The following is a 21,875-nucleotide window of genomic DNA, read 5'->3' as shown; positions in this document are numbered from 1 at the left end:
CTACTCTAAATTCCCATTCACCCCTTCCCCTGCCCAGATAGTGTTTAGTATTAAAAAAGTGTTTAGTATTTAAAAAAAAAAAAGTAGAGTTTTACATGCCTGGGACTGGGCAAAGAATCACTCCATTGTTCTTTTTTCACTTGCCCCATTTTTAGATCTGTCTGGTTTCTTGTTTCCTAGCAGCTCCTGCACTGATGGACTAGGGCGCCACCAGTCCCCCCACCCAAGCAAACTACATTGCAGGGCACACTCTCCCACGAGGCTGTACTGTGGCTTCTGGGGTTTCCCATTCTCTGGGGCACAGACCAGGATGGCCTTGCTGGATCCCGGAGTGGGCCATCTTGAGAACCTATGATTTCTCTAGATGCTCCTCTGGGCCAAAGAGAAGGGGCTGAGCCCAGGCAAATGACATTCTGTTGAATTACTAGTTAGGAGAGGCAGGTATGGCCAGGTTTCCCCCTCCTCTCCCTGGCTCCTCCGAGAAGCTCTTTCCTGGAGCTCTGGAGTTCAGGCCACATGTCCTGAGGCACCTCTGTCCCTCTTACGGACAACTCAGTAGTGGTCACTGTCATATAGCCCCTTTGTCCTTCCTCTGTCCAGTGGTGGAAGGCTGGTCAGATCAAATAAGCAACACCAGTCCAAGGCCATGGCATTGTGGGCTATGTTGTCAGAAATCTTTGGTTTTAAGTGTCAAAAACCAGTTCAATCTTGCTTAAGCAAGGAAAAAAAATTAATGTCTCATGTGACTGAAAATTCAGGGGAACGACTGCCTGTAAGGCTGGCTTGATGCAGGGGTCCAATGAACAGCACCTGAAATTGGCCTGCCTTTATTTCTTGCCCTGCTGTCATCTTTATTAGCATCATCCTCAGCTGGAATGCCTTTTGGAGGTGGAGGGCGGTGGGGGGGGGCACCAGCAGCTCCATTCCCATGTCCTCATCCCACCAGATTTAACATATCTAGCAGGACAGCTGCTTTCCTACAAGGTCTAGCTAAAGTTCAAGGTTTAGCCTCATTGCTCTCCATTGCCAGGAGGATGTGATACAGTGACTGGCCAAGTTAAGGCCTCCTCCTCAAGGTAATCAGTGGAATTGGGAGGTGGGTGTGGGGGCAGTTCTCTTAGAAGAAAAGCCGGGTGCCGGGACCTGAAGAAGGGGGAGAAGATGTCATACACCCAGAACAGTAGCTCTATATAGGCCTTGTAAGGGAGTCATTTACCCTTTTTGAAAGCCTTGAGCCCCTTCATTAATTTAGTTACCTACTATGCACCAGGAACTATGCCAGGAACTTTACCTGAGTGATGTTTTCCAGTCCTCACTAGAACACTCTGAGGCAGGAAATAGCATCATCCCCATTGCAGACCCTGCATGGATGGATAATTTGGCCAAGGTTACCTATCAGTTGGTGGTGCTAGAGTTCATGTTTGTTTTTTATTAGCGTTATGAATAAAGCGTTTGACAAAGACTTGAACTTATGGATCCAGATGCAGGGCCTAGAGGTCAAATGTGCCACCCCATGCTTCAAATGAGTAAACTGAGCCCTAGAGAGAGGCAGGGACTTGCCCAAGGTCACCCAGCTGATAAGTGGTCATGATAAGGGAGGGGGTTGGGCCCAGGACCCTGGGGGGGTGCCTCAGCATGGGACCTGTGAACACCCCACATCACACAGAAGGAATGGCTGCAGGTGGCTTCATCCAGAGCCTCAGTGGGGAGCAGCACAGGGAAACTGGCTTTTGCAGTTTATGTATTCTCTCCAGTCTAGGCCAGCATCCAACTCCCTGCCTGATAGTAAGGTATTTGCCTGGCAGGGTGGCCTGAAGGAATGTGGTTTCCCAGGCTCCTGAGGGCCTACTCTGTGCCAGGCACAGGGCCAAGTACATTGTTATTCCACAGATCTGTCATTAACCTTTCCCATGGACCTATGAGACAGGGGTGAAGGTCCTCACATTACAGAAGGAAACTGAAGTCACATCCAGGACCAGACAGGGTCCAATGGAGGCCTGTCTCCCCTGGTCCAGTCTTCTTCCGTTGGAAAAGCATGGGCTCAGTGGCCCACAGACCTGGCATCTGCATCTTTCCTTCTAAAGCCCCAATACCCCTGCCCTGCTGTAAGCCCTCCTGTGGCCAGGGCTGAAGGAGCTCTGCTCCTGTACCTCCTGCCTCTTTGGAGACATTGCTCCTATCATTTATCATTTGTCCCTTTCTCCACCCTCCCTTTCTCCCTCCCCACAAAATCATTCCCATGAGCACACACAAGAGGTCTGGTTTCCATTAAAAAAAAAAAATATATATATATATATCTCCTTAGGGCACCTGCGTGGCTCATTTGGTCAAGCTTCTGACTTTTGATCTCGGTTCAAATCATGATCTCAGGGTCATGTGACTGAGCCCCATGTTGGGCTCTGTGCTCAGCATGGAGTCTGCTTGAGATTCTCCCTCCATCCCTCTGGCTCGTGCTTTCTCAAATAAGTAAATATATATATATTTGTAAATGCCGTTGGCAATCTCCTCCACCAGCTACTTTCTCATTTCCCTGCTTTCTTCAGAGCAAAAGTTTCTCAAAAACATCTTTGCCACCCTCTCCACCTCCCTCATCCCAATCCTCTTTAGCTCATCCCAGTAATATGTATTTTTTAATTTTAAAAGTTTAATGTGAAATTTAAAATAAAGAAGTCCACTTTCTTTAATGTACAAAGAAGTACGAGCAGAAACAGTAGTAAATTATATATCACATTTGTTTATACCATTTATATATATATGGATACGTGGCCATGTAGAATATGGTTCTCCACATTAACTCTACTATTCAAACAGTAGAAAGTGGATAGCAATTTGGGGAGTGGGAAAGAAATAACCCCCCCAAAGACTTTTCTACCATGTTTATTCTACACTGTGTATGGCTGTGTGCTTGTTTCACCACTGCACAGAATTCAGCTATATATAAAACTGAACCTGTTCAGAAGTTGAAGGAGACAAGAAATGATGGATCCATAAGCCTGGTGCATTGTCATACAATTCAAACAATGATATAACTACCAGCTTGTAATTTTTAGGGACTATAAACAAGGCTTCCTCTTGAAGTTGAACCAAAAACAACTTATGTTCCTTAGGCTTTGTAATATGTACAGGAAAAACTGGATACTGAGGAGGTTTAAATTTGGTCTCTACCAGTTACCAATGCAATTAGCAATGACCCAGTCTGGCAGGACTTGATCTTGATGACCAGTATCTCTGTCAGCATTTTAGTCCTTCAATTTCATCTTCTCCTGGGTTAAGTTCACCACCAGGTACTTTGAAGAAAATTGTTCCCAACTGCAGCAGTGACACATGGGGTAGCTGGAACTCATGCACCTCCTCACAATGATTTTATCCAATTCCTGCCTCATGCACTGAAGTCTGGCTGCTCCCAAGCTGTCCTCATTATCTCACCAGACTTCAGGCTGCCAGATCCAGAGCTCAGCCTCTTCCTCTTACCTGGCCTCTCACTTTTGGCACAGGTGCTCTCTCCCTGCCTCTCTGACCTGCTCATGCCTCCTGGCTTCACAAGCCTCTGGTTTTCCTCTTGCCTCCCTGGGCTGCTCCTCCTTGGCTTCTTTTTTTGGCTCCTTCCCTGCCTGTTTCCATATGCTGAGAACCCCAGGGTTCTATTGTCAGCTTTCTTCTCTATCATGTAATACAATATGCATGTAGAAAAGTGTACAAAACATCTGTGGAGTTTAACAAGCCATCATAAAGCAAGACCATTTCTCCCATCTACCCTTTCTCCAGATGATGATCCAAGCCTGTCACCAGGCCTTGAATCCCATTTTTAGGATGTTGGCTCCCAAGTCCATATTCCCAGCCCTGATGCCTCCCTTGAAGTCCAGACTTCCCTCTACCTACTCACATCTCCTCCTGCCATCCAAAAGGCATTCCACACCGAACACATTCAGGCAGCCATCCCCACTGTCATTGAAGGGCACCACCCACTTGGTTGACTGGTCCAAAACCTCAGGAGTCATTCCTGATTCCTCTTTTCCTTGCCTTACATCCATTCTGAGCATACCCTGCCCCTTCTGCCTCTAGTGCATATCCTGAATCACCTTTGGAGATAATGAAGTGACTGATGGATGGCCCTTTCTCTAATTCTTCTAGACTTCTTTCGTCTTCACACAAATACGGTTTCTCTTGAGACATAAATTCTGTTCTACTTCCAGTCCCAGACATATTTGACCTGAGAGAGCTAGGGAAAGGAAAGAATCCAGCTTTCTCCCAGATCCGGAGCCAGGCTCTGGACATGGCCCAGGGAGAGTGGGAGGTTGTGGAGCCAATCCTAGCCACCCCAGTCTCCCCTGTGCCTGGCCTGGGACTGCTATTCAGATGTTTGGGGTGGGGGCAGACCTGTCGGACTCATTCTCTTAGGGGTCATATTAGACTTGTGGGGACTGCAACTCCAAGAGCCACTTGGCTGGAGGCTGAGTCCACGTGCTGGCACCTCTAAGAGTGGAACAAAGGTGAACTTTGGATGCAGTACTGCTAGTGGTCAGGGGATCTGGTTTTAGAGTCCTATAGCCTGAGAAGGAATCCCATTAATGTCACCCCTGGCTGTGCGACCTTAAATAACTCGCTCCACTTCTCAGAGCCTCGGTGCTCTCCCGCTGTGAAAAGTGCCCACTCCACAGAGCTACATGAGATAGTGGTGAGGACTGATAGGGATAATGCACGGAACTGCATCTGGTAGGTAGGGTCTCAAAAAAATATCTGTATATACTTTCATCAGGTCTAGAGAGTTTGGAGGCAAATCACAGGTTAGAAGTTAGGAAATCTTGATAAGCTCCCTTGGGGGCCTCTTGGTATTGTGGGATTTCTGGTTCTCCACAGAGAATCTTTTGAGAGGTGGATTCTGAAGTGTCAGGCCTAGGCCAGCACTGTGCCGTCTTGGGCCTGTCTCACTCAGGGACAATGCCTGATGGGGACAAAGCTCCTTGCATAGAGATAAGTGAGGAGAACCAACCTTTTCTGAGGGGCTGCTGTGTGCCAGGTATCAGGCTAAATGCTGTCACATATGTTGTTACACCAGGCTCGCAGATTAAGCTTTCACTTCAGAAATGCTGTTCCTTCACACAATCTATTCCTTCTGCCTGGAATGGTTATACCCCACTTTCCAGGCACCACTCTACCCCCTTGGCCTTCAGGTCTTCACTCCATCTTCACTGTCACAAAGACCCGTTGTGGCCTCACTTCTGACCAAGTTCCCCTTTTACACTCAGAACTCCAGTCCTGTCACTCTCTGGTTGCGTGACGTGGAGTAACTCACCATGCCTTTCAGAGTCTGAGTTCCCCCACTGAAACATGCTCATTTTATTTTTTTATTTTTTTTAAAGACTTTATTTATTCATTGGACAGAGAGAGACAGCGAGAGCAGGAACACAAGCAGGGGGAGTGGGAGAGGGAGAAGCAGGCCTCCCGCTGAGCAGGGAGCCCGACACGGGACTCGATCCCAGGACCCCGGGATCATGACCCGAGCCGAAGGCAGACACCCAACGACTGAGCCACCCAGGCGCCCGAAACATGCTCATTTTAAAGAGCCGTGCAGGACGGTGGCTCTTAGTAGCACTCATCACAGTTTGTACTTACACAGTTTTATGTCCGATGCTTCATTAAAGTCTGTCTCTCCCACTGGGATGGGAGTTCCATGGACACAGGAGCTGTGCTTGCTTGTTCACCTCTCTTCACCCAGCACCCAGCACAGCATTTGGCACATGGCAAGTGCTCTATACATTTTGTTCAAAAAACATTGAAGGAATAATGATAATAATTAACATGTTTTGAGCACTTACTTTGTCCCATGTTCTGTGCTACACTATTCATAAAAACATCTAATTTCATCTCTGTAACAACCTGAGGGAGGGGGACCAGGATTGTTCCATTTTAAGCTGAGGAAGCTGAGGCTCTGAGAGATTGACTTACCTGAAGTCACAAAGCCAGGAAGGGCTGAACCTAGGACCTGAACCGTCTCCACAGGACATGCTCTTAATTAGAATGCTGCACTGAAGGATGGACTCCTATGTAGAGCTGGTGGGGCAAGGAGGAGGAGCACTGGGGTGGGGGACAGAAGCAGACGTTGGCAAGGGCAGAGACCCAGGGCGAGCCACGGCCAGTGCCTTTTGGCTTGGCCCAGCAGGATGCGTAGGACAGAGAGCCCTGGGAGAGTGCATCACACCAGGAGGCTCCACCAGAAGTGGATGCTATACCAGAAACATCCACTTATCTAAAATGTCTTAAAAAAAAAACAAAAAAACAGAAAACCTTGTTTTAGTCTTTTATATGTGCCTTTTTTTTCTGATTACAAAACCAATACATGTTCACTAGAGAAAAGTGAGAAAATCTAAAAACTGTAAAGAAGCAAATTTCCATCCAGAGATAACCACCCTCACATTGTTATGTATATCCTTCCTGTATTTTTCCTATGCATCCTATACATACATTGCCCACACCATTGGAATCAAATAATATATTGTTTTGTATTTTCTTTTGTTCACTTAATTTATATCATTGGTGTTTTCCCACATTATTAACTAGTAAGTGAAAAAGATTTTTTAAAATATTGGGGTTTTCTGATAAGACTTGTAATATACATATTTATTATATAAATACTGGATAATATACCAGTAGGCCAAACAAACAGTTCTGTGAGCCAGGTCAGAACGTGGACGGCCAGTTTACAAAATCTGCCCTGTGGATTTCTGCAGGTGGGGTAGGGAGTAACTTATCAGACTCTCACTAGGGCCTAGGGCATGCTTTTTGAAAAAGCATATTCACTATTATGACTTAATTTTATATTTGGAAAACTAAAGAGGAAGAAATGGTTTTTTCCATGATATAAATTACAGAATGACAAATCTTAGCTACAGGGGTCTAGTTACAGAAGTTTGAAAAACACTTTCTTGCTTTACTTATTATGGTTAATGAGAATATTTTTATCACTAAAAAAATTTCACAATACCTTAATGACTGTTTCTTTCTTTCCCTGATTTGTTACTCAGAGTTGCCACTCTGAGTAACAGTCTTCTAGAAACCTCGTTCATTCATTTATTCATTTATTCATACAATAAAGAATGAAGGGTCTTTGCCCAGAACCCTGCTAAGCCCTGAGAAGGTGGTGGTGAACAGACAGGCAAGGACTCACATTTTAGTTGGGGAGACAATCGACAAGTAACCTACCAAAGTATGAAGACCTGTATTACCTAAATGAAACACTATTTTGTTTTTTTACTTAACTATATAATATGTAGTATCAAGAACATGTTTTCATCCCACTAAAAATTATTCAAAAATATTTTCATGACGGTGACTTAAAACTCTTAGTTTGCTGTCCCATAAAATGAGGTCATCTCTTGCAGAAAGCTAACATATTCAATGTTTGTGCAGCACCCAGGCACTGGGCTCTGTGCTGCCTTCTTTCAGAGTCAGCACGTGTTGAAGAGCCTGGGTTCTCGTTGTGGCTTTGCCAGCTGCTGTGTGACCTTAGTCGCATTCTTTAACCCCTCTGTGCCTCACCTCCCTTCTTTGTGAAATGGCTGGTAGTAACAGAACACACCTCACAGGTTGTGTGAGGACTCAGATAACACGCGAAGGGAGCTTAAAATAGCGCCTGTCATATAAGGCCACAAAGAGCAGAAGGATTCACTTCTTGGAGCTTATGTTCTAGTTGGGGAGGCCAACAATAAAGGGTTTTCACATCTTCCAAAGTATGAGAAAACCTCTGGAGTGGGGTAAGGAAGGAGGAGGGAGGAAGAGTGAAGGAAGGAAGGAGGGATGGAGGGACGAAGGAAGGAATAAACGGAGAAAGGGCCTTATCTGCCCATCCCAAAGAGAAGTCACACAGGATTGTGCTTACTCAGATTCTGTGCACCTGTGGTTCTTGAATCACTATACACGTGAACTAGAAAAAGAAGTGAGGGGCTGTGGGGAGGGGGCGGGAGGGGGGGGACCGAGGCCTGCGGGTGGCCGGGGGCTCCCCACCGGCGGCCCGCACCCTCACCACCCCCCTTCTGCCCTGGGGCAGAGAGCGCATTCGCCGACACGCTGACGCCCGCGCGCCTCAGCCAGGCCCGCTTCAGCGCCTGCCTGCCGCCCAGCAGCCACGACGCCGCCAACTTCGACAACAACGAGCTCGAGAACAACCAGGTGGTGGCCAAGTTGGGTCACCTGGCGCTGGGCCGCGCCCCGGGCCCGCTGCCCGCCGACGCCTCGGCCGCCGCCATCCCGTGCGGGCCTCGCGAGCGCCCGCGGCCCGCATCGTCGCCGGCGCTGCTCGAGGCTGACCTGCGCTTCCACGCGACGCGCGGACCCGACGTGAGCCTGTCCGCCGACCGCAAAGTGGCCTGCGCGCCGCGGCCCGACGGCGGCCGCACGCTTGTCTTCTCCGAACGCCCGCTGCGACCCGGCGAAAGCCTCTTCGTGGAGGTGGGCCGCCCGGGGCTGGCGGCGCCCGGCGCGCTGGCCTTCGGCATCACGTCGTGCGACCCGGGCGGGCTCCGACCAGCGGAGCTGCCGGCCGACCCCGACGCGCTGCTCGACCGCAAGGAGTACTGGGTGGTTGCGCGTGCCGGGCCCGTGCCGAGCGGCGGCGACGCACTCAGCTTCACGCTGCGGCCCGGCGGCGACGTGCTCCTGGGCGTCAACGGGCGCCCGCGCGGCCGCCTGCTGTGCGTCGACACCACGCAGGCGCTCTGGGCCTTCTTCGCCGTGCGCGGCGGCGCCGCCGGCCAGCTGCGCCTCCTCGGTGAGTTCCCCGACCGACCGCGCGCATAGCACCGGGCCGCCGCTGGGTAGCTCGAGCCACACCACTGAGGCCCAGGCGCGCTTCCCAGGCTTGAGCACGTATTAGCACCCTTCCGCCTCCACCCAGAGTTTCTGATTTAGTAGGGGCAGCCCCGAAATACAGTTCTAACAAGTGTCCCAGGGATGTCCATGTTGCTGCTCTTAAGCCCACACTTTGCCAACGCGGACCTCAGTTCCCACTGGGGTCAGGGCCTGGAAGGCTTTATGCAGTCGGTAAATGGTCAGTGTAATTTTTATTTCTGTTATGACCTATATCACACATTTATTTTTTACATACATGAGGCATGTAAGTTGTAGGAGAAAAAGTAAACACAACTACACTTAAAAGAGGACATCAGAATAACAGCGTCCACAGAAAATGGGATGGAGGCTTGAATCATCTTATTTTGACATGATTTTGCCTTCCTTCATGCCACCAATAGACACGGAGCACCCACCAGCTGTGGGCCAGGCCCTGGGCTCCAGGATGGAGCACGGCAGAGGACAGGACATAGGCCATGCCCCGCAGGAGCTTACAGACACACCTGAATGGAAAGCCGCACCGTGTGATGTGGGCCACTGCAGAGGGGCTTCTCTCCCATTTGGTAGAATGGAGGTGGTGGTCAGGGAAGGTTCCCAGAGAGCACAGCTCCACTTTCATGATTCAAGAAGTCAGTCCAAATGGTAACAGAAAGGATGAACATTTCCTGTTATCTCATTCAATTTTATACTCCTGATGCCTCTGTGAAACCAAAATCATTATCCCATCCACAGATAAGCAAATTGGAGTACATAGAGATTAACTGACTGTCCCAGTCACATAGCTGGTCAGCCATGGAGATGTTGGGCAAATCACAGACCCTCTCTGAGCCTTGGATTCCTTTTGTGTACAGAGGGAGCAATTAACTGCATCCTGGCATTGTCATGAGGATGAAATGATGAGGTGCATATAATGCTTTCAGCAGGTGCCTGCCACCTTCAGCATGTTTAATGCGTAGTAACAACAATGACTGCTGTTGGCAGGCAGAGGAGGAACAAGGAAGCAGTGGTATCATTTGTTGGGTTTTTTTTGTTTTTGTTTTTGTTTTTTAAGGAATGACAAGACATAGTCACCATTTACCCTGAGATGAGTTGCCTAAGTTCCCATTGGGGCTTTGGCAAGAACTAAGCCTAGAATCAGTCTTCCTTACCCTCCTCCCCAGCACCTCCAGAGGAACCAGGATGAGTCCTTGAGTGGTCAGGAAGAGAAGGTAGAATGGAAGTGACTTCTTTTGGAGGCCAGGGACTTGCCCTCTTGATTTCTACCTGACAGCAACCCTGACACTGCATTATCTGTCCATCCATCCTCAAGTAGGGTAAGGGAAGGAACATCTCTCTCACCTAAGAAATAACCCATTATTATCTGAACCAGCAGTGAACATAAGGGAGAAAACTCATTCGTGTTGACTACTACTAGTCAGGAATCTTGTAGTTGCAAGTGACAAAACCCCAAAGTGCCCTAAACTGAAAGGGAAATGTATGGGTACACATACCTCAAAAGTCTGGGAGTATATTGGATGGATTCAGGAATAGATGGGTCGAGGTTTTAAAAGCATGTCATCAGGATCCCATCCCCAAAGCTCACTTTCCCCTATGTTGGCTTCACTCTCGGGCAGGCGCTACAGTGCCAGACCTACCTCCCAATGGATGCGTCCCTTCTTTCCCAACAGTTGTAGTGTTCTCATGAAGACCTCTTTGACCTTCACTGGGTTATGTAGCCTTACCTAAACCATCATGGAGACCAAGGGGTGGAAGTTCTTTTTGGCCTGGCCTGGATCATGTGAGTGAGGGTGAAGTAAGTGCCCCAACAAAAAATCCTGGTACTGTTTCTGAAATAAACAGGAATGGAGGCTGAGCGGGCAAAGAATAGGTGTCCACTGCACACGTACAATTCCATCAATCCTTAAGTAGAAACCTGGGAGATAACTCTTATCCCCCCATTAGACAGATGGGGAAGCTAAGGTGCAAAAGAGTGAAGAGCCAGGGACTAGCAGAACAGGACTCACCTTCCACCGCCCCTGATGGAGTCTCTTTGGTCTCAGGCACCTTGCAGTCCAGCCCTGCGACCACGTCCCCATCAGGGTCCCTCAGCGGCTCCCAGGATGATAGCGATTCTGATATGGCCTTCAGTGTCAACCAGTCCTCCTCAGCATCTGAGTCATCCCTGGGTAAGGAGGTATAAACCCTAGAGGGGGGAGGGGCTGGTGGCTGGCCTGGCTCCTTCAGCTGTGCCAGAGCCTTCCTGAGGCTAAGCAAGGATGGCCACTTTTCCCCCCACCCCCCTTGCATCCTCTCCTTCCATGGCTGTACAGTTGTCTAGAGGGAGGAGAAATCTCCATGTCGTATCCCAAAGGGTGATCCTGGTGCTTGATGCTTGGGGGAAGGAGGGTAGGGAAGGGGGCAAAGCCCAGGAGAAAAACCCCAAATTGGTGTCTCTCAAAATTGTTTCCCCACAAGTTCGGCCATAGAAGCTCTGCCTTCTCGGGGTTGCCCCAAAAGAACCCACGTGAAAACCACATTATTAAGGTCTGTCTTGTTCTCCCTTTCTGCAGTGACCGCACCCAGCTCCCCGCTGAGCCCCCCAGTGTCCCCTGTGTTCTCCCCACCAGAGCCGGCAGGCAGCAAGAATGGCGAGTGCACGGTGTGCTTTGACGGGGAAGTGGACACAGTCATCTACACGTGTGGACATATGTGTCTGTGCCACAGCTGTGGCCTACGGCTCAAGAGGCAGGCCCGCGCCTGCTGCCCCATCTGCCGGCGACCCATCAAGGATGTCATTAAGATCTACAGGCCGTAGCCTGGCCTGCCAATGGGCCTTGGCCAGAGCAAGGTCACCTTTCTGAAGGCCCCCTGAGCCAGACAACCACTATGGCCACCACGGAGTCCAAGGGCAGTGGCCATCCCATCTGCCACTCTCCAATGGTGGGCAAGGCGTGACAGTCATGGAGATGAGGCCCTGGAGGTCTGAGCCCAGGCAAGGGCTGCTTCTGGCTCAAAAGTGCTTTGCCCCCAAAAGGCCGTCCCAAAAGCAAGCTCAGGAACTGCCTAGCAGACCACCCTGTCCCTCGGTGACCTCTCGGCTGGGAAACAGCATTCCCTGTGCAATGCTTTTTGCTGGAGTTGGGTTGAGTGTGTGTGAGAGAGGGTGAGGGGAGGGAGTGGCCAGAGAAGAGAGAGAGAAGGTGTGTGAGCGAACGAGTGAGAGAGAACGCATAGGTATTTATCCAGGGATCCTGGCTCTGGGAGGTTATTTAACACTAAGGAATGTGCAATCCAGAGCCCAGACGGTAGCGTGACTAGAAATTGTTCACTTTCTGGGGCTGTAACGTCAGCTGGTTTTGAATGTATGAAGCCTGCACCTAAACAGAACTCCCTTGGATGGTATAGAAAAGGGACACTCAGATTTTCTAAGGGAAGGAAAAAATAGCTCATTGTTTACAGCTCCAAAGCAGCAACGCCTTGGGGGGAAGGTGGGTGGAGAACAGAAAAGAACAATTTGCTTTTTTAGTTTCTTCCTCAGTCCTGGAGAGGAGTTTTGATGGGTGCTGCGGCCCACCGAGAGCTCTGGGTGGTGTCATCCCCAGAAGCCTCTTCACCCCTTCACCCCAGACAGCCTAATAATAAGCATAGTGCACCTTGACTCGGTCCCTCTAGATGCTTTTCGTCTGTCCCATCCCTTGCTGTCCCCAAGAAGAAGGCAAGCAGCAGGTTCTCTTTTCCTGGGGAGAAAGAATCCTGGAGGCAGGTGACCCACCTGCAGTTGGAAAGGCCACCCCATCACACAGACGGCTCTTCACAATTCGTGTTGTCAGCCCGGGCCTGGCATTCACCAGCAGCCGTGGGCATCACCAGGACAGCCTGCCGGGGAGGCGGTAGGAAGAAAAGACCTTGCAACTGGTTCTGATTCTCAGCTTCCCTTTCGCTGCTGATTACTAAGATGTTAAATGATCATTAAGATGTTAAGAGCTGAGACATTAAAATGCTGACCTTGGGACTCTCCCCCTTCCCAGAGCCATTTGCAGGCATTTCCTGGGACCTGGCCCTGTCCCCGACTTCCTCACCCCTGTGGAGGCCCATGTCTGCAGACTCCCACACCACCCCCGGTCTGATAGGCTGGCCCAGGCCGGCTCCTCCCTTCTGCCCCCAGTTCAGGGCCTAACCTCTGCCCTATCTTGTGCTGTACTTTTAAGGAAGCCCCTGGGCCTCTCTGATTCTCAGTTCTCAATCTGTCCAACGTGAGGCCCAGTACCTTCCCACTCCAGAACCCATGAGAGAACCAGCATAACATCTAAAAAGCCCAAGACACCCTACAAAGAACAGGTAACATTTTTACTACAATTCCTAATCTGTTCCTCTGCTGCACAGATGATGGCAGAGAAAGGAGAACATTCAGTTTCTGCATTCGTAGAACACATGTGTGCTGGGTGTCTGGGGGCCCAGAGCCCAGCCCAGTTGGGCCCTCATCAAATCAAAGCCTGTAAGACCAGGTGGTCTTTGTAATGTTCTAGGCCTTGGACCACCTGCTTCTTCTCTGCCTGGAGTGGTCATAGTGTTCTGACCTGATCTCAACTTCAAAACCCCCACTCTTGCCCCTGCAAGAACCCCTGATTGGTTATTGTCCCCCTAGTGAATCTGGGAAACTTGCCCACCTTTAAATTTTGTGACGGAAGTTTTTGGGGAGGACAAGAGCCAGAGACGCTGGGTAGCACTCAGTGCCCAGCTGCGTCTGGCCAGCAGGAGCCTTCCACTTTCCCCATGTATGGGCCCAGACCACGTGGGAGAGGACTTGTGACCTCCTCCCCACCAGACCTGGTTCTCCAGGCAGCAGTGCCCGCTGACCGGATTGAGCCAGTCACAAGCTGTGGTGGTCCTCGAAGCCAGCGGGAGGCAGCTGGTCTCCGCTGCCTCTTGCCCTTCCTAACTGCCCCCACCCCTGGGTTCCAGCCAGGGCCATGTACAGCCACCACCAGGAAACCAGTGACTGAGGGCCTGGACCCGACGTGGACCGGGCCATGCTCCTGGTGACCTGTTACCTGGATCAAAAGGAGCTGGTGGCCTGTTTAACTTGCTCTGCAGCTGCTATAAATAGCCTCCCTGTTTCCAAGAGGAATTAAGGGGGTGTTTATCTTCTAAAACCCAGACATTTCCTGATGCTCTAAAGTGATTTATTCAGTGCTATAGAGGAGCTGCTCACGTGGCCCTCACATGGCGGGAGAAAGAGGAAAGGGAAGCCCTCTCTTTCACTTCCCGTCATTACGCGCTGCGGCGCCGGGCTGGAGAGGCGTCTCCACGCATCGATCCTGTGAGGCAGGTCTTCTTACCCCACTGGGCCACATCTAAAACACCACCGATGGTAAAATACACAATTTTATGTACCGCTAAGGGAAAAAATGCAAATATAACTGTAAGATACCACAGCTATATGATTCATTCTAATCAGACTTGAAATGTGGGGGGAAAAAAAACCAGCTGTGCTATTTAGAATTGACAAACCATGGTATTATTCCCATTTGACAGGTAAGAGAACTGAGGTCCTGTGAGTGAAGTGATAAGATCACATGCAATAGGTGGTAGGGCTGGGATTCAAACCCAGGAGCGTCTGGTGCTGAATTCCACTCTCTCAGCTGCCTGGCCCCAAGCCCCGGAAAGCTTGAGATGGCCTTGAGTTTTCTTTCTTGAAACTTCTCTGGGCAGCCCCTGGAGAGAGCCTGGGCACCTGTGCCTGTATGGAGGTTTCCAGCCCCAGGCTGTGGTCCCTCTGCCACCCATACCCTAGAAGGACAAGTGTCCTTCCTTTCAGGCTCACCTTCCTGCTGCCCACCTTCTCCTGGCAGAGCTGAGCTATGTGAGATCCTGAGTCCAGCCTGAAGGCCTCCTTTGGTGACACAGGGGTGCACGTATGGGGCAACTTCGGGGAGGGGCTGAGGGCATTGTCCCACCGCCTTCCTGGGCTTCAACACTGCCACCCCCTCAGGCAGGGACGCTAGGGCTAAGAAGGGGGAGACCAGAAGATACTCTCTTGTTGTGGTCTTGTGCCTGGTTATTTTGAACCACCAGAGAAACTGGGCTCTTTCCAAGTCAACACAAGCTCCTTTTCCTAGTCCATTCCCAGAACTGGGAGGCTGCTGGGCTTTAGCTGCTCAGGGCAGCTGCCCCTCTACATGCGATAACACTTTGCTAAACACCCACTCATCAGCATGGCCTGTGTTCTGGACACGGTGTTGGGAACTGGGCCTGAAGACAGAGCCGCAGGGAGCAGACAGTCCAGGGCTGGACAGATTTTTAAACTTTTATTTGCTCCCTCCAGCGCTGGGTCCTGTGCTAGTATAGTAGGTACTCATTAAAGATTTACGGAAGAAATCCGAAATCAAGTTACAAGGGCTCAGGGGTTTGGTAAAACACCACATATACATGCACACAAAGTCATTCAACAAGCATCTGCTGCATGCCTACTAGGTGTGGGGTGCTGGGAACGCGGAGCAGAGAGGACAAAACCCTAGCTCTGCCTTCAGAGGCAGAGACATTAGAGGGTAATGAGATGCTAGGGACAGAATCTTTGGGCTTTCTTGGCCATTCTCTTGCCTTTGGGGATCTATTCTGGTGAGTGCCCATGACTGCTCTCCTGACCCAGAGCCTGCTGCGTGCTTCGAGAAGCCTCCTCTGCATTAGAAGTGCCAGGCACCTTGTCAGTGAGCTGCTGCCAAAATGGCCTTGGGCAGAACCCTCAAAGGCCCCACCGCTGGATGATTACCCTCAGGTCCCACCAGGGAGACCCGTGGGGAGAGGGCTACCTGCTACTTTCAGGCTTGGGAGTGGTTGCTGGAAACAATACCTAGGTCCCCGGGGAGCCCCGTCAGTTCCAGTTGAGAATGGGCTTGTGCAAAGTCTTGGAGAACGAGAGGCAGTAACCTCCCCCTGCCCAATCCCATCCCTGCCCCAGTTCTGGCAGAGGGACGCCTGCTCAGGAACACGTGGCATTTCTTGGTATTTAATTGTCTTCCCCAAGCCCCTAATGAAATGACTTGTACACCAATCTGTCTGTGCCTTACGAAAGTGTCTGTGCACTTTTTATCCTTTTTAAAAGCAACTTTAAAAAGTGGGCAGGGGACTAGCATACATAGTGGTATTCTAGAAATATGTGCTCATCACTGAAACCCTTCTGCATTATGTTTTTGATGTAGGAGTGATGAAGTGTACTCTCTCATCCCATCCCCCCCACTACCTGTATACAGACCTTTTTTAAAAATGTCTCTTTTCTTATTTTTCTGATTCAATACTGTGACTTCTCCAATACAATCTAATCTTTGGGGATCTGTAATAAAGGTTTTAAAACTTGGGGGGAGTGGGTTGGAAAGGGTTTGCACTGGTCCTGTGTGTTGTGCTTTTGTGTGTTGTGTGTTTTGGGTTTTGTCTATTTTTATCTGTTTTATATTAACATAATTTTTCTGTTTAAAAAACAAATACAACTTTGGCTTGTTAAAAAAGAAAGCTTCTTCAGAACTCAATTTTAAAAATCGCAGTTGCACATACTGTTGGGGAGTGAAGGTGAGGGGTACAAAATACTGCCGACCTTGAGGGAACAATCTGCAAAATGTCCATAGGATCCTGATAATGTTTGAGCCTTGCCAAGTAACTTTTGTGAAAGTATCACAAGGAAATAGTTCTAATCAAGGATAAGCTCTATATGTAAAGATGTTCATTGCAGCATTATAATGGTAAAAAAAAAAATTGTATAAGCCACCCTAACGTCCAACAGCAATGGTGAACTTGCCAGAACTCTCGGTTGCAAGTGACAGAAACCAAACTCAAACTGGTTTAAGGGAATTAAAAAGTTCAGCTAACTGCAAAGTCCAGTATCATGAACCCAAGAACCCACTTCAGGTGCAACTGGATCCAGAATCTGAAATGCTGCAACAGGACTTGTTCTCCCCCCGCTTCTCGCTCTGTCCTCCTTTGCTGCGGCCCATTCCCAGGCAGGTTCCGAAGACAACTGGCCGCAGCACAACGCAGGCGCAGCCCACAGCCTCCCCTTGTGGGCCCACCTGGATCACGTGCCCCTTCCTGAGCCAATCACAGAGGCCAGGGCGATAATGGGCCTCTGATTGGCCAGACCCAGCATAGGCGCTCAACTCCACCCAATAGCTGCTCTCCTAGAAATGAGACTAGGAAATCGCAGTCTCCAGTGAAAAACTAGTGCTGGGCAAGCAGGAGCAGTGGGCATCTCTATCTCTCTAAGAAAGGTTGAACGAACTGTGATACAGATGTATACCTAGTTAATAGTATGGCCCGTGAAGCCAGATAGCCTGGTCCTCACCATGACATTGGGAGAGACACTTAACCTCTTTGTGCCTCACTTTGCTCATCTGCAGAGAAAGAATCGTAAGGTTTCTTGATTTTAGGATGGGTGTGAGCATTACTGAGATCATGCTGGGGATGTGCTAGGCACCGCGTCTGGCACTCAGCAAAGAGTTTGTAACCCGGGAACATGTTTACGTCAAAACATGGTGGGGAAATCAAGACGTAAAACTACACAGACACTCTGATCTCGTGGATGTAAAAACAAGCAAGCAAGCAAACGAACAAACAACAGCCTCCAAACAAGACTGTTGGAATAACCAACAGGAAAGAAGCAAAAATCTCCATGGGGCCTGTGTCAGGATAATGGTATTATTGGACTTTTCCCCGTTTTCTAAATTTTCTCTAATGACAAGTTACTGCTTTTAAACTTGTTACTTGGAAAAAGTATCTACCGTCTCTGTAAAAACCAATGAAAACAGCTAACCTTTGCTGGAATTCGTCAGGAATTCCCAGGCTGATTGTCTGAGTTTGAGATCCAAATTTAGTCACCGTGGAGATAAAGGCCTACAAGCTTCCAGTGGAGGCCAAGCCCGCCTGACCAGTTTGGTTGGGCTTCCTCCAGACCAGGCTTTAGGACCCAGATTTCTGGGGGTGGAACCTTGCATGGTATCAGGAGTAGGGGGGTGGGGAAGGGAGAAGGTGGAGCTGCTCAGGCCTGTTTTTCCTGGTTTGCTGAAATAGTCTGGTTTGGTGACACTGAGTTTGGGGAGCAACGGGGTAAGAGAAATGGAGTTGCATTTATGAAGCTGAAGAAACCACGATTTTCCTACTTCTCTGGATGAATCTTCACAACAATGTTGGTCTCATTTTACAGGTGAGGAAACCAGGGTCCCTTCAAGGTAGAAGAAGGATTGGACCCTAGATGTGCCTGTTTCAGAACTAAGGCAAAATGTGCCTCTGAAAGATATCACTTATTTCTACTAGGCCAGGGGACATTTTCATAGCTATCTTCTGATAATCAAGACTTTTTCTTTTTTAAATAAAGGTGGGGAAAGACCATACTAATCTAGACTCTTTGGGTTTTAAGAGACTGAAACCCAACTCAAGAAAAACAACTTAAGAAACAACTTACACAACTAGACTGGTCAACCCTTGCTTCAGGAATGGCTGGATCCAGGTGCTCACATGATGTCATCAGGCTTCTGCCTCTGTTTCAGTTCTGCTTTCCTCTGGGTTGACATCACTCTCAGGCAGGCTCTCCCTTTGTGGTAACCAAGATGGTCTCCAGTGGCTCCTCACTCATATCATACCAGCTTCGTGACCCTTTAGAAACCTTTCAGGAAAAGTCCCAGGGCATCTGTCTTTTGACCCCTTGGATCAAAAGCCCAATCTCTAAATCAATTTCTGTCACATACCCACACTTGACACGAAACCAAGGATGACATGGCCCTTGCCCTTGAGGACCAACCAATCTAGAGGGGAAGGCAGACTCATAAACAGACATGTTCAAAACAGTGTGGTCCTGAGGCTGCTAGGACAGATTGAATTCAAGGCATAAAGACTACAGATCATTTGGTGATAAAATTTAAACATCCTTCTTTCTCCGGGCTGTTCAGGCTTTCACTAATGCCTGGGTCATGCTTCCTGGTACATCATATTTCTTTTCTAGGGCTTCAATGTACAAAGCCTGTGCCCCGACCCTCACCATTCCACTGCCGGAAGCACAGCTAGCCTCAGAAGAGTTCTTTATGGAGACTTCTCTTTCCCTCATTCTCCGGGTTCCTGCAGGACAAACAATCCTCCCGCAAAGATAATAACAAATCATCTACTGAACACTTACTATGTGCTAAGGACATCCATGACATCTCTGACTCCCCACTCTAGCTCTTTGAAGTAGGTCCCATCATTACTTCCATTTTATACAAGGGAAAACCAAGACTCAGATTAAGTAACTTTATGCCATTCCATATGGCCTCTCAAAGACCAAAGTAGTTCCCAGGATCTAGACCCAGTGGTTTTCAAGGGCAAATGATCCCGGCACATATGCACTTGTGATTTCACTGACCCCACCAAGAGTCTGGCAGATAGATATTATAGTCCCATTTTACAGACAAGGGAAGAGAGGCTCAGAGAGGGCAATGACCTGCCCCAAATCACACAGCTGTGAGCTGTGGAGCCGGGATTTGAACCAGGTCTGACTCTTTCCACAGCATCACAGTTTGTCTGTGGGTAAATTATCAGAAGGGGGTTGGGGGAATGAGCAAGAGGAGGGGGAGGAGAAAAGAGAAGAAATGTGGGGCAAGGAGGAGAGGGAACCAGGCTGTGCACGTAGAAGGACAAAGAGAGAAAGCTGCCTAGCTGGGTCCCTTACTTACACAAGGGCCAGTTCCAGGGCCAGAGAATCTTCCCCTCTCCCTTCAGGCTCAATTCTCCTGGCTCCTGGAAGCTGGTTTTGGCTCCCACACAGGGATGTGGAAAACACGAATATTCCAGGCATCCACAGTGGGATCAGAGCCCCCGCCTTGGCTGTTAAATGCACCCAGGGGGAAGCTTCCAGAAGTCCAGGGGCAGCTGCATCAATACAAAGTGCCTGGGGCAGCCAGTCCGCTTTCCTCAGCCCCCTCCCCTCCTGGCTTGGCCTGCCCAGGTGTAAGCTTGCTCCCTGAGTAGAGCGCCTCAGCCTGCCCTCACCTGCCTCCCCCCAGCTGCCCAGGAAAGGCTTGAGCCATCCTCCCAGGAGTCCAAAGGGCCTGCTTAGGAGTCCGCAGAACTGACCTGAGTTCACATCCACACTCTTCCCCAACAAGCGGGGGCACTAGGCCTCCCCCAAGCGGCCCCCAGGGGTGCTGTCCATCCGAAGCTTGCATGGATATGGCCTCTGGAGTTGTACAACGGGAAGCCCCCTTCTCTCTGCCTCACTTCTCTGCCTCTAGGTGGGGCCTGTAGGACCACCCCCTCAAGCCTGGAGGGGGAGGAAGGGAGGCCGATTGTAGCCGAAAGAAAATGTCTCCTGGGGTCCTTCGCCCAGGGGAGTCTGCATCCTGGCTTCGCAGCTTGGAGCAGCTGTTCCCAGCATGTTGGTGCCTAGCGGGGAGGCGGGTGGCGGAGGTGAGGGGCTGATGAGAGTATAGCAGAGAAGACAGATGAGCCTGGGGGCCAGGCCTGCCTCTTCTTTGGGATCTGAGACAAGTTACTGACCCTCTTTAAGCCTTAGTTTCTGGATCTTTGAGGTCTCAGCCCCCTTTTGTGTCAAGATGAACCAACTGAGTCAGGAAGTGGCTGGCATTCAGGAGGTGCTCAGTAACGGTGGTTATTCTTTTTACCAGTATTATAGGCTGTGCTATATCACTTCCCTCCCTCGTCCCACTACCCCCCCATCCCAGCTGGGCCTGTCTTCCACGGTCCCCTGGGCCTTCCTCAGGCCCTGTACTGCCCCAGGAATTGGCCCTGTGACACTGTTAGCAGCATCTACAGGTGACCAGCGCAGGGTCTACCAAACAGTAGAGCCTTGCTATTTACATCCCCTCCCCCCAGGGTGGAATTTCTGGCATTACACACTTCCTCCCCACGAGGAATGAAAGCAAGGGGCAATCAGATGGCGGGGGCTTGCCAGGCCTCTGAGTCTGCCCCGGTCCCTCGCCCCTTGCTTGTTTTGGCTCCCCATCAAGAATGCTAGACCAGGCCTGGGAGGCTGATTGACCTCAGACTCCAGAGGGAAAGTCACACTTCTGCTCAACTCCCAGGAGCAGCCCTACATTCCAGGAGGGGCGTGGGAAGGGCCAGGCCTTCCCCTAGCTCAACTGAGCAGGGAGCTGCCTACAGCCTGGCCTTGCTCACAGCCTCAGCACTGGCCATGCCCACCTCTACATCCCCCAGGGAGATCTGCCCTACCATGGACGGATAGAGCGGGGAGAAGGGTAGGGGCGGAGATAGAAGATGCCCACTGCCAGCACAGGACAGAAGTGAAAGAAATTTCCCAGTGAGATGTCTCTGGCCTTCCCCATCTAGTCTCCCTCGCTAGCTAGTGTTCATCTCCCTTTCTGGTACCACCCCGCACCTTCAAAAAAAAAAACCAGAACCCTTTCCATTATTCTGAGCAATTCTAGTCTCCCTTCAGCCTCTGCCCCCTCTGAGAGGTAGTTCCAGGTAGTTCTAGAGCTGTCCAGATTTGACTCCAGGACTGTCCTTCCTGGGCCAGTTTTCCTGTCTTTCCACCCTTTCGGGAGAAAGGATGGGGAGGGGGGTTTCAGCTGGTGTTGTTCTTAACAGAGGCCTGGGTATGGAGCGAGGTTTCCCTGAGCAAGTCACACAAGAGCTGGGCCTTGGAGGGTGGACAGCAGACGTCCAGCAGAGACTGGCCCAAGCACGCTCTGCAGAAGGGAGCTGCCCCAGCACAGAGGACGCAGGGCAGCCTGCTGGAAGAACAGACCAGGGCCCAGACAGAGGTCCCCAGGAGACTTTTCCTTCCGCTACAACCAGCCTCTTTTCCTCCAAGAGGATCCCAGGACTCTGCTGGCTAGTTGGCTCCTAGGCAGGTTTCCTCCCACAGACCAGGCTTCCCAAGCTCTGGATAGGAAGGCTCCTGCCAGGGCACAGGGCAATGGAGTAGCCTGCGCAGGGGTCAGGAAGCAGCTTGGCCTTGGGAGGGCCCCATCCCCTTGGAACAACGAGCTCTTCCTTATTCTCACTTTCTAGGCCCTGAACCTGGAAGTCCTGGGGTCCAGAGAAGAGGGTTT

The 21,875-nt window shown here is 50.2% G+C and overlaps 1 protein-coding gene and 1 pseudogene across 3 annotated transcripts in view; one reads left to right on the top strand and one right to left on the bottom strand.

Moving 5' to 3' along the window:
* Positions 1–18,200, top strand: part of NEURL1B (neuralized E3 ubiquitin protein ligase 1B) — a 40,718-nt gene extending 22,518 nt beyond the window's left edge. Inside the window, exons 3-6 of one of the 3 annotated variants that reach the window (XR_012377211.1) lie at positions 8,045–8,764; positions 10,884–11,009; positions 11,394–14,194; positions 18,014–18,200. Coding sequence is in view for 2 of the 3 variants with exons in the window: in XM_025867527.2 (XP_025723312.1) it covers positions 8,045–8,764; positions 10,884–11,009; positions 11,394–11,638 (1,091 nt within the window). In the remaining variant the exon portion in view is untranslated. Of the gene's footprint in view, positions 1–8,044; positions 8,765–10,883; positions 11,010–11,393; positions 16,459–18,013 lie in introns of those variants that run through there. The other 2 variants (XM_025867527.2, XM_073889878.1) reach the window with 2 other exon arrangements.
* LOC112819836 (cleavage and polyadenylation specificity factor subunit 5 pseudogene) lies at positions 2,928–3,998 on the bottom strand (annotated as a pseudogene).
* Positions 18,201–21,875: the final 3,675 nt, after the last annotated feature.

This window comes from Callorhinus ursinus, unplaced genomic scaffold (assembly GCF_003265705.2).
Source record: "Callorhinus ursinus isolate GAN/ISIS: 27379988/994484 unplaced genomic scaffold, GSC_fseal_2.0 scaffold3, whole genome shotgun sequence".
Classification (NCBI taxonomy): domain Eukaryota; kingdom Metazoa; phylum Chordata; class Mammalia; order Carnivora; family Otariidae; genus Callorhinus; species Callorhinus ursinus.
This window is presented reverse-complemented; position numbering and strand designations above follow the sequence as displayed.